This window comes from Toxorhynchites rutilus, chromosome 1 (genome assembly GCF_029784135.1).
Source record: "Toxorhynchites rutilus septentrionalis strain SRP chromosome 1, ASM2978413v1, whole genome shotgun sequence".
Classification (NCBI taxonomy): Eukaryota; Metazoa; Arthropoda; class Insecta; order Diptera; family Culicidae; genus Toxorhynchites; species Toxorhynchites rutilus.
This window is the reverse complement of record NC_073744.1, coordinates 14,764,755-14,777,246: the sequence shown is the minus strand read 5'-3', so window position 1 is coordinate 14,777,246 and position 12,492 is coordinate 14,764,755. Positions and strand designations below refer to the sequence as shown.

The following is a 12,492-nucleotide window of genomic DNA, read 5'->3' as shown; positions in this document are numbered from 1 at the left end:
CGGAAGGAAGAAGACCTGCATCGCGGGCGCTGTGTGCTGGCGTGTTTATCATCGTCATCGAAATCATCATCGCACTGTGGAGCCATACACCGTTGCAGCTGTGCTGTACGATCGACACGCGGTTCGCTGGGAACCGTTCTAATTCAACCGCACGGGTGTGCGATATAAGTATATTTTTTATTAGATTAAGGTTTTTAGTTTAAGAAATAATCAGAAAAAAAGATAGAGAAATCACTGAAAAACTGTACATCTGCCACTTTATATGGCAGAATGCGGAGAACCCGTTGACATGGAGATTGAATCCACTGTCTATCCCTCCACATCTACGGGAGGTGGGAAGTCGCTTAAACGCGTTCCCCCTTCAGAAGAAGTCTTTTCGGGGGAGGAATTAACCCACCTAAACAAGCCCCCCTCAAGAAAATTTGCAAACCTCTCCTCTTCACCCCCTCAATCTCCTGCTCCCGTTCCTCCTCTCGCTCCCGTTCTCGCTCTCCCTCTCGCTCCCACTCCCGTTCTCGCTCCCCCTCACGCTCCCGCTCCCGCTGAACTCCCGATCACGCCACCCAACCCTGCTGTTTCCGCTTCCGCTCAACAATCGACCCCGCTTTCCTCTCCTGTTGTGTCTCCACCCCGTGTCAAGGTTTATCCAGAAAATGCAACTGGAACTGGCCCATGGGTTGTTTTCTTCCGACCTAAACCTAAAGGAAAATCTCTGAATGTCATTCAGATCATGAAAGATTTGACAAAAAATTATTCCTCCGTGGTCGAAATTTCCAAGGTTCGCCCGAACAAACTGCGTGTTGTCGTGGCTGATCGGAAGCAAGCTAACGCTATTGTTGTCGACAAGCGGTTCATTTTAGAATATCGCGCATTCGTGCCCTGCCATAACGTAGAAATTGCGGGAGTGATTACAGAAACGGGTCTGACGTGTGAATTTATTAAAAAAGGAAATGGAAAGTTCAAGAAGCTCCCCTCGATGGAAGTCGAGATCTTGGACTGTCGCCAATTAGGCAAAGTCTCCCAGGAAGGGGGAGAAACTAAATTCACGCCGTCCGACTCGTTTCGAGTAACTTTTGCTGGTTCCGCTCTCCCTGACTACGTTATGGTGGACAAATTGAGACTGCCGGTGCGACTCTTTGTGCCAAAGCCCATGACTTGCAACAAATGCAAGTCAGTTGGTCACACTTCAGATTATTGTGCCAACAAGGAGCGCTGTGCAACTTGCGGAGAGCAACATGTGGGGGAATCGTGCAGTGCGACTGAGCATAAATGTCCATATTGCGGGGGAACTCCACACGCGCTCTCAGCGTGTGAAACTTATAAGAGTCGCTGGGAGAAACAGAAGCGCTCTTTAAAGGAACGCTCAAAGCGCACATTTGCGGAAATTTTAAAGGGCGCTTCTCCACTGACCCAACAACAACAACAACCAATCTCAACACACAATACTTTTTCCTCGTTGCCAGTTGATGAAATGGAAGCGGACACAGCTAGCGGGGGCACACCGTTTATTTCCAAAGGGAATCCCCGGCGCAAGAATGTGACCACTCCCAAAGTTCAAGAACAAGTCCCCGCGGTGATACCCCCTGTTAGCTTGCCTAAAAAATCGAGTGCCGCGGACAAGCAAAATCAGGTTCCTCCTGGCTTCCGTGGGAATAGTTCACCTTCGAATGACCCAGCACTCGAGGGGACATCAAAAACCCCAACTGTCCCTATTTTTTCGTCCAGTGCAACTTCCCAATCGGGATTTATAAAGTTGTCTGACCTTCTGGATCAAATCTTCAAGTGTTTCAATGTTTCCGACTCCATCAGAACCATTGTCATCTCAATGCTTCCAGTATTAAAGACAATTTTGCAACAATTGATGCAAACATGGCCCCTCCTTGCAATGATTATCTCTCTTGATGTCTAATTTAAATAGAGAGGTCGGAGATATCACTGTTTTACAGTGGAATTGTCGTAGTCTCATCCCTAAATTGGATACATTCAAATTTTTTATTCATAAATTCAATTGTGATGTTTTTGCTCTGTCCGAAACTTGGCTTTCTTCGCGAGATGATCTCTCTTTCCATGATTTCAATATTATACGCTTGGACCGTGATGACAGATACGGAGGGGTGCTATTGGGGATCAATAAGTGCCACTCATTTTTTCGAATTGACCTTCCACCTATTGGAGGGATTGAAGCTGTTGCTTGTCATGCAAACATCAGAGGAAAAGACCTCTGTATTGTCAGCTTGTATTGGCCTCCGAGAGCTGCGGTTAGCCGCAAGCAACTTGTTGACATGTGCTCACTTCTTCCTGAGCCACGATTGATCTTGGGAGACTTCAACTCTCACGGAACTGCCTGGGGGGAACAGTACGACGACAATCGTTCATCGTTGATATATGACCTTTGTAACAGCTTCAATATGACCGTTTTGAATACTGGGGAAACAACACGTGTTCCTAAACCTCCTGCTAACCCAAGTGCTCTTGACCTCTCGCTTTGCTCGAATTCACTATCGTTAGATTGCAAGTGGAATGTAATCCAGAACCCCAACGGTAGTGATCACTTGCCAATCAAAATTTCCATCACCATTGGGTCGAATTCTTCTGAATCTATAAACATGGCATATGACCTCACAAGACACATTGACTGGAAAAAATATGCGGACGCGATTGCTCTAGCCATCAATTCCAGAGATGGTTTACCTCCATTGGAGGAGTATAACTTCCTTTCTCGTTTGATCTATGACAGCGCAGTTCGCGCTCAAACGAAACCCATCCCAGGTTCCACCATTTCCCGAAGGCCTCCCAATCTATGGTGGGATAGCCAATGTTCCAAGCTTTATATAGAAAAATCGAATGCATTTAAAGCTTTTCGGAAACGTGGAACTCCTGAAAATTTTCAAACGTATTTAGCCCTTGAGAATCAGTTCAAAAATTTGATCAAAGGGAAAAAACGTGCTTATTGGCGAAATTTCATGGGAGGTTTGTCACGAGAAACGTCAATGAAAAAATTATGGAAAGTGGCTCGAAACATGAGAAATCGCTCTTCAACGAATGATAGCGAAGAATATTCACATCGATGGATTTTTAATTTTGCACGAAAGGTTTGTCCCGATTCCGTTCCCGTGCAAAAAATTGTTCGAAATATACCACAAGATAGGTGCGATCTTGATTATGAGTTTTCGATGGTAGAATTCTCTCTTGCTCTGCTCTCATGTAACAATTGTGCTCCGGGATCGGATCGAATTAAGTTCAACTTGTTGAAAAACCTCCCTGATGTGGCGAAACATCGCTTGTTGAATTTATTCAATCGGTTTCTGGAACATAATATTGTTCCAGATGATTGGAGACAAGTACGAGTTTTAGCTATTCAAAAACCCGGAAAACCCGCGTCCGACTTCAATTCGTACCGCCCAATAGCAATGCTGTCTTGTATACGGAAATTGTTGGAGAAAATGATCTTGTTTCGCCTTGATCGTTGGGTTGAAACGAATGGCCTACTCTCAGATACACAATATGGGTTCCGCAGGGGCAAGGGGACGAATGATTGTCTTGCGTTGCTTTCTTCAGAAATTCAAATGGCTTACGCCGAAAAAAAACAAATGGCTTCAGTATTCTTGGACATAAAGGGGGCCTTTGATTCAGTTTCAATAGAGGTCCTGTCAGACAAATTACACTCTCGGGGTCTGCCGCCTCTATTGAATAATATGTTATATAACTTGCTTTGTGAGAAACATTTGAATTTTTCTCACGGGGATTCGACAGTAAGTCGGGTCTCCTACATGGGACTCCCCCAGGGCTCATGTTTAAGCCCCCTTTTGTACAACTTCTATGTAAGCGACATCGACAATTGCCTTACACAAAATTGCAGCCTAAGACAACTTGCAGATGATGGAGTGGTGTCTGTCGTAGGATCAAACGAATCCGACCTGCAAGGACCCTTACAAGATACTTTGAACAATTTTTCAACCTGGGCCATTGGCCTAGGGATCGAATTCTCCACGGAGAAAACAGAGATGGTGGTTTTTTCTAGGAAGCATAGACCAGCAAAACCAAAGCTTCAACTTTTGGGTAAACCGATCACTCATGCTATGTCATTCAAGTATCTTGGGGTCTGGTTCGACTCCAAATGTACTTGGGGGGCCCATATTAGGTATCTGAGTAAAAAATGCCAACAAAGAATAAACTTTCTCCGTACAATTACCGGCACCTGGTGGGGAGCCCATCCCGAAGATCTTATAATGTTGTATCGAACAACTATTCTCTCAGTGATGGAGTATGGCAGTTTCTGTTTTCAATCAGCTGCCAAAACACACCTCATTAAACTCGAGCGAATTCAGTATCTTTGTCTCCGTATTGCGTTGGGATGTATGCCCTCAACGCATACCATGAGCCTCGAGGTTTTGGCAGGCGTACTCCCACTAAAAGATCGCTTCAATTTATTATCTCTTCGGTTCCTCATCCGGTGTAAGGTTATGAACCCATTGGTGATCGGAAATTTTGAGCAGCTGATCGAGCTAAATTTTCATTCTGGATTCATGAGCTCATATCATGAATTCGTCTCCATGCAGGTTGATCCTTCTTTGTATATTCCCAACCGTGTTTGTTTTCCTGACTACATCAATTCCTCTGTGCATTTTGATCTGTCCATGAAGCAGGATATCCATGGAATTCCAGATTATCATCGATCGGGGATCGTTCCTACGATTTTCGAAGCAAAGTATGGGCGTGTCAATTGTGATAATATGTACTTTACTGATGGGTCCTCTATGAATGAGTCCACAGGATTTGGAGTGTTCAACAATTTTTTTAGCACCTCACACAGTCTTCAGTATCCTTGCTCAGTGTATATTGCTGAATTGGCAGCAATACACTGGGCGCTGGACAGCGTCGCCTCACGACCTGTTGAACACTATTACATTGTAACGGATAGTCTGAGCTCTGTCGAAGCTATCCGTTCAGTGAGGCCGGAAAAGCACTCGCCGTACTTCCTTGAGAGAATACGAGAAATTTTGAGTGCTTTATCCAGACGCTGTTATGTCATTACCTTTGTCTGGGTCCCTTCACATTGCTCAATTCCGGGTAATGAGAGGGCTGACTCATTAGCAAAGGTAGGTGCAATTGAAGGCGAAATTTATCAGCGTCAAATCGCCTTCAATGAATTTTATTCTTTAGTTCGTAAAAATACCATCGTTAACTGGCAACGCAAATGGAACGAAGATGAATTGGGCCGGTGGCTCCACTCAATTATCCCTAAGGTTAGCCTCAATCCGTGGTTCAAAAGTCTGGACTTGAGTCGGGACTTTATTCGCACCTTCTCCCGACTCATGTCCAATCACTGTTCGTTAGACGCGCTGCTTTTTCGTTTTAATCTTGCCGACAGCAATCTCTGCGGTTGTGGCCATGGTTACCACGACATCGAACACGTTGTTTGGTCGTGCGAGTTGTATCTTGTCGCCAGATCGAATTTAGAAAACTCCCTTCGGGCTGGAGGAAAGCAGTCCAATGTGCCGGTGAGAGATGTGTTGGCTCGGTTAAACCTTGATTACATGTCCCATATATATGTTTTCCTTAAAGCTATCGATCTTCGAGTGTGATTGTTCATACATCCTTTTCCCCTCCTTTTCGTCCTTCGCGAGCTATCGGTTCCCTTCCTACTAACATTAGAATAAGTTAAATTGTAAACACATATTAAATGTAAGGATAGTTTTAAGAATTGAGTGTGAAGTGTCAGTGTGAATGAGAATGTGAATGTGAATGTGAATGTGAGTGCGAGTGTAAACACACATCTCCTTACATCCCATCCTTTTCCTAATGAAAATGTGTCACCCTTTTAAACTCGAGTCGACCGCGAGTAATCGGTTTCCTGTTTCATTAACCATAGAATTAAGGAAACAACATGTTGATATATGCTAGTTGAAATATAGTTAAGAGTTTGGCTCCATTAAACTTATGTAACTGAGCCTGTAAAAATAATCGGATTAATAAAAAAAATATATTTCAATCAGGCATCTAGATTTTGAGCTGATATTTTTAATTTTTTTTCCTGATGTTGAAAGCTTTTACAGAAATTGTGCATGATACATAGAACGAATGGAAGAAAAAGCAAACAGCGGTACAATTTTGTTCGATGGGAGCACCTTTCATGCCGTCTGACGAGAGTGCTCCTATATTTATGAGTAACACGCACGTTCTGTTGTTTTATGTGTCCCTACATGTAAATTGAAGTTGTAAAGAATTGTGCAAAAATTGCGAGGAACGAATATTTAATCGTCTGGAATCGAATGTGCTACTCACTGTCGCGATAGTGTTCGCGATGGACAGTACATTGCTGCATTACTATAAGGAAACAAATAATCTCTTGTGTATTGCTCTCGCGAGGGCAAAAATAGATCATCAATAAACAATGTTCCCCTGTTTCTATAAAACCGATGGATATGGTTCTTTTAAAGCCCCTTAAACTTAATTTCGATTTCCGTTTGATTTCCGTGAGTTCGAGCAGTGTTTTCGGGTAAAAAGTGGTGTCAAAGTGCGCTGCTTTTGAAAACTTGCTCTTGCGTGTGCTTTGTTGGGAATATCCTCGATAGGGGTCTAAGTGCTTTTGATGGGGCTTTGTACTCCAAACGAATTTCATGCTAAAATAAAGGGATGCAGAAGAAGAGTCTTAAACTACGGTAGGCAACAGTTTTAACTTCTCGAAGTTGGAAGAAATTTTCGAAGCTTCCGAAAGAACAAGCTATTAACATTTGAAGAATGGAAAACGCAGAGAATGCTGTGGATTGTTTCCGGGTTAGAGGTGGCTTTAAAGTGCAGCGTGAGAGCTGTGTTCTTCGGCGAAAACTGAAGATGAAAGTTTGTTCCGCAACGCTTGTCCTCGCCGGATATAATTTTGTAGTCGTTAACAATCGTGTCGTGTCACCCTTCTAAAATTTTACAACGTTGTTACCACTGTCCAAAATCTAAGTTTTCATTTTTGAATGACCAATTTTAACTACGACTGATTTTTAAAAGGGCGTATCCAATCGCCCTATCGAAAAAATCGTTACCCGAAATTGTTGGGCAATCAATTAACAATTTAGGAAAAAATAATATTTTGAAATTTTTTAAAATTGAACTCAATATTGAAAATTTCGATAACTCAAAACATGTCTCCATGTTATTTTTTTCCAAAATAAGTCATTGATTTTCCAACAACTTTGCCGTACATCATATTTCAAGCAAACGTCTGGATTCCGAGTGATTATTTTAGCAAAGAAAGGTCAATGATCTTAGATATGCCCTTGCCTCCGAAACAGTCTTTATTATTGTTATTAAATTCCCCCTGTATGTAGAACAAAATTTTTACAATATTTATATTATATATGTTCAGAAAGCGGTTTTCTACGGTATCTTTTAACCTTTTCTTTACGAGCATCGTCTATAGACGACATCAGGATGATACTGCACATCGATCACACCAGCGCGATATGCATACTATTCGGCGCAGTGCTTCGTACAGCGGTAGCACTCCGATGGAGCACACTGCCGTAGTGAAAGGTTTAAAGATCTATTGTTACCCCTACAATACTGTGATTCAGCAATGTTAATTGTAACCTGCGATTTATGTTTTGTTATATTTAGTTTAAGATTTTTTTTAAATTTCAGTTTCACCGCACCCTAGCTTTCGCGACATTTTGACGCATTTCGAATTTTATAAAGAAAATTACAAAAATCGGCTGCATTATGCATTGATCAAGGTAAATATATATTGATGTCTATTTTCCTTTTTCTTCCTTGTTCGTAGAGATAGGTAGGGGAACTGGGGGGAATGTGGTCACCCTAAGGTACCTGCCCATTTCCTGTTTCCACATACCACTAAAATTCCCGTTCTTCGAAGAATATTGTAGCTCAACTTATTGTAGTTCAAGATAGTAAGCGGTTTTTATTATGAAAATTGAAAATAGTACATTTTTGATTACTGGAGAAAAAAAGTGGAAAAATCGAACATATTTTTAGTGAGGAGGTAAGGTGGTCATTCGCACATATCACTCTAGAAGGGATAGATTCATGCGTGTTTTCTTGGCCAAATTTGTATAAATCATTATTGAAATAGTAGGTACTTGTTTGAAATGTGCTAGGCCTATTCATCTAGAATCGTAATTGAAATTTTCTCATACGTACAAAAATATATTAGGAAACACATAACGTTTTTCAAAATGAGGCTTGGTTGGGGTGGCAGATTTTTCCTGGGTCAAAACCACAAAAGAAACCCCTTTAGGGGCAGAAGGTGATAAGGTATATCAGCTTTAGTAAACAGAACGTTGTCAGTAGTAATCCTCCACTGACCACTTTGCCCCCCTAACAACGAAATGCGAAATATGCGAAATAATCGCTGAAATTGAACACAATATCTGTTCACCTTCCCAAGAATGTGTGAACAGTCGTCCAAACTCAAAGACCCAAAAGAAATGAAATTCTGATGACGGTGTCAATGGTCAATAGTTATACCACTGAAAACAGTAACGGAGGCGCGTTCGCATTGTTGTGGCACAGACGATCATTATCGTCCACTTTGTTTATTTAGGATTTAGCCTCGTGGAAGATAAATTCAGAAACATGTTGAGATATGTTTTAAGATCTTTGCTTACAACGTTCTGGGATTTATGCAGTAGGAGATAAGAATAGGAACGAGATGGAATAAGTTGATGGTAATAATGTGTGGACAAAGGAGTAAGAAAAATAAATGTTAAGAGTTAGTTGGTAACGACAATTCCGACAGCATATTGCGAAACAGCCCTCATAAAAAATCAGTCGTAAAAAAAATTGGTTATCTGATAATGACAATAATGATTTTGGTATCTGCCGCCATACGTACAAATTTTGAAAAAAAAAAAAATAAGAGTATCGGGGCTGACTTGGAGTGGAATTGCTCTATCACCGGTTATCTTCACGAATTCTTATCTTCTAAAAATTCGTTTTCCATCTCTGTGAACATCTGCACCTTCCGATTTGCAACTGGCCGAATTCTTTGTTACACATGTTTATCTCATTAATTATAACTTCTTCGATCATTGTCCACTTATCAAACAAATTATTTTCGGCTATTTGAACTGTTTTTTTTTACTAATGCTACCGTAACTCCACCTAACTCTGCGCACTTTCGTCTTGTTTACACCAATTGACTATTGATTGTGCGTATCAATACTGTTGAATAGTTAGATTGTTCTTTTGTCTTTGTTATCTCTCGATAATTCACCAAAAAAAATAGTTATACAGAAAAAAAATTGTTCTTATTAGCAATGACGCTAAGACGCAACACATTCTTTCTTTTCCCCCAATTTAACGAAAAAAGTATTGCAGATCCGAAATTTATCCGAATTCAGTAAGTTTTAAGTATTTAGAATCTGAATGTGACTTATTTGAAGTGATTAAAATAAATAGACTCTCAGAGAAAGAGTATTTTTAATGCGCAGAATTAGGCTCTTAATATTTTGTTTATGTTTCTTACTCTGCGCAGGATGAAACAAGGATGAGTCCGGGAATGAAAAATATTTGTTATTCCCGCCAGCAGCTTGTTTTGACCATGGAGATGATAAGAAAAAGTATTTCAAAACGCTGAGCAGCATTAGCTGATTTGTGATATGATGCATATATTTTGGTTACAGAATGGTTTAAACTTTCGATAGTCTTAACTGCGTAGAATATGATGGAGATACGGTGCTTTGAACATCTGACCGTTTACGAATGAACTTTAATATAATTATATTGTGTTCCTCCAAGACTAGCCTTCCATTATTCAATGTATTCAAACGGAGAATAAAAAAAAACAGTTTCAATAAATTCAATATACTATGTTTCACCTAAATGAACTACAGTTTTAAGAACAGTTTGCTCCTCGCTAGTCGAAAGTACTTCTCCCCTACCACGTTGAAGAATTCTAATAAAATTATCAAAAATAAAAACAACTTCAGCAACATTGTTTCTTCCAACAAAGCCGATTAATGTTTCCGAACAAATCGGGCAGTACAGCAAGACACATTTTTTTTTTCAAATACTCAAAACACGGTACAGATAGATAAAAATACGGGACAATAAAAAATGGTCCAAAAAATGTACCGTTTGGTTTGCCTATTCAATGGCCAATGTTTATACACCCACAACGTTTCACTGCAATAAGAGATGTTGCGGCCAATGGCTAGTCGAGATGGCATGAAATTCAACAATTATATCTTAATGTTGAAAAAATCATTAGAATACTTAAAACTGATATCATTGCTAAAAAGTACTATAAAGGGTGTGTCACATCAAATTGCATCACGGAAAAAACGCTGTAGAAATTTAATTTTTAGGAATTATATCTTCAGCTTTCGCTTATAATCAGATAAGAGTGTATAGATCACGTTGGCCATGCTTCACTGTCAATTTTTCGTAAATTTGGAAAAATGTCGTCGAACGAAAAAGAGCCTCGTGAATTAATCCTGTGCACTCATTTCGAGAATCCGGAGTTGTCACATCGGGACATCGGTAAGATGCTGAGAATCGTCCAATCCACGGTCAGCAGAGTACTAAAACAATACTTCGAGAACCTAACCATCGTCCGGAAGGTGAAGAACGGCAAAAATGGATGCTCCGTCAGTGAAAAAGATCACAAGCGCGTATTAAGCAGTTTAGACGTGATCCGAGAAGTTCGGTCCGGGATGTCGCCAATAAGCTGAATTTGTCAAGTTCATTCGTCCAGCGGACCAAGCAGCGGGAGGGCCTGCGTACATACAAGGTTCAGAAGGCTCCTAACCGCGACGAAAGGCAAAACATGGTGGGGAAGACGCGAGCCCGGAAGCTGTACACCGAAATGCTGACGAAGCCGCATTGCCTGGTAATGGACGACGAAACCTACGTCAAAGCGGACTTTCGTCAGGTGCCGGGCCTGTTGTTCTTCTCCGCAGAAGACAAATTCAGTGTTCCGGAGGAGATTCGCAAGCAGAAACTATCCAAGTTTGCCAAAAAGTACACGGTGTGGCAAGCGATCTGCTCTTGCAGAAAGCGGAGCGCCCCCTTCGTGATGACCGGCACGGTAAACGGGCAGGTTTACCTTAAGGAGTGCCTACAGAAGCGCTTACTACCACTATTGAAGCAGCACGAGGGCCCGACCATCTTCTGGCAGGATCTCTCTTCGTGCCACTATTCAAAGGACGTGTTGGAGTGGTACGAAGCCAACGGGGTCACCTTCGTGCCAAAGGAAATGAACCCGCCCAACGCGCCGGAGCTTCGCCCAATAGAGAAATATTGGGCGATTATGAAGCAGGCCCTCCGGAAGAACCCAAAAGTTGTCAAATCGGAGGCGGACTTCAAGAGAAAATGGATTTCTGTTCAAAAAAAAACTACAACCTGACGTTGTACAGAACCTTATGGACGGGGTAAAGAGGAAGGTGCGAGCATACGGGCTTGGGCTCGAAGTATGAATAAAAAGAAAATGCCAAAAGTTGTTTAATAGTTTTTATTTTACTGTCTAAAATTTTCAAAAGGATCGGTCTACTGGGCGAATTTCTACAGCGTTTTTTCCGTGATGCATTTTGATGTGACACACCCTTTATTATAACGAAAAATCTGGAAACACAAAAAAAAAAGATTTATGGGTGGCGCATTTTGTGCATTTCTCCCTTACCCTGGAAAAGACTAATAAGTAAGATCAGAGGTGAGTTCATGGATTTTTCAATAAACCAAACAGTGGTTTACTTATACACTCTTTCCGTGATCACATCACTAAAGCTCTAAACATCAACCCGTTGGTTTTGATCAGTTCCGTTGGGGTCTAAACTACCCTTCTGCTTTCGGTTATGAGTTGTCACACGCAAGCTACGAATCTCTACACAAACCAAAAAACAAAAAACAAATCGGGAGTTGTGTCAAATGCTTCAGACCACCCTCTGCCCCCTTCGGAAATACTTACTCGTTGACTGCTGTCCAGCGGCAGTCCGTTGGTGTACGAGGCGATGGTTTGCGTGGTTCGCCAGACCAGCGTGTCCACTAGCGAGTGCTCCGTGACTCCGGGACAGCTGAGGGTAACGTTTCGTCCCGCGACGGCCACATATTTCACTACCGGAATGTTTTCAATATCTGCAAATAGAACCCGTGGGCGAGATGGGGGAAGAGTGAGGATTAAAAACACGAGAAAAAAAAGCACAACTGGTTATGAAATATGTGTGTTTGGTTGTTGCATTCCTAGTGCGCTGCTCACGCTTTGACTGTTCTTCAACTGCTTTCTGCAGTGGCTATTTGGCGGCGAAATATTTCTGCATTGAGTGTGTACTTTTTTTATTCGTTGCTCTGCTTTTGTATTTATTAATTTTTATACGATGCGGGAGGAGTGCAGTGAAAACTTTCCCGAACAATAAAAGCACAAACGAGAGCTGCAAAACTGCAAAACTATCCCGAACTCAAATTGCTGAAAGATATTCCTCCCCCATTCACAATTTGATGGGAAAATGTTTTTCATTGCACAATTTCGGCAGTGCGACGACAAAACGC

At 41.5% G+C, this 12,492-nt stretch overlaps 1 protein-coding gene across 1 annotated transcript in view; it reads right to left on the bottom strand.

The window, feature by feature from the left end:
- LOC129763235 (tyrosine-protein phosphatase 99A) overlaps positions 1-12,492 on the bottom strand; it is a 279,440-nt gene that overhangs the window by 147,890 nt on the left and 119,058 nt on the right. Inside the window, exon 3 of the mRNA XM_055762109.1 lies at positions 11,915-12,081. Within this exon, the coding sequence (XP_055618084.1) occupies positions 11,915-12,081 (167 nt within the window). The remainder of the gene's footprint in view (positions 1-11,914; positions 12,082-12,492) is intronic.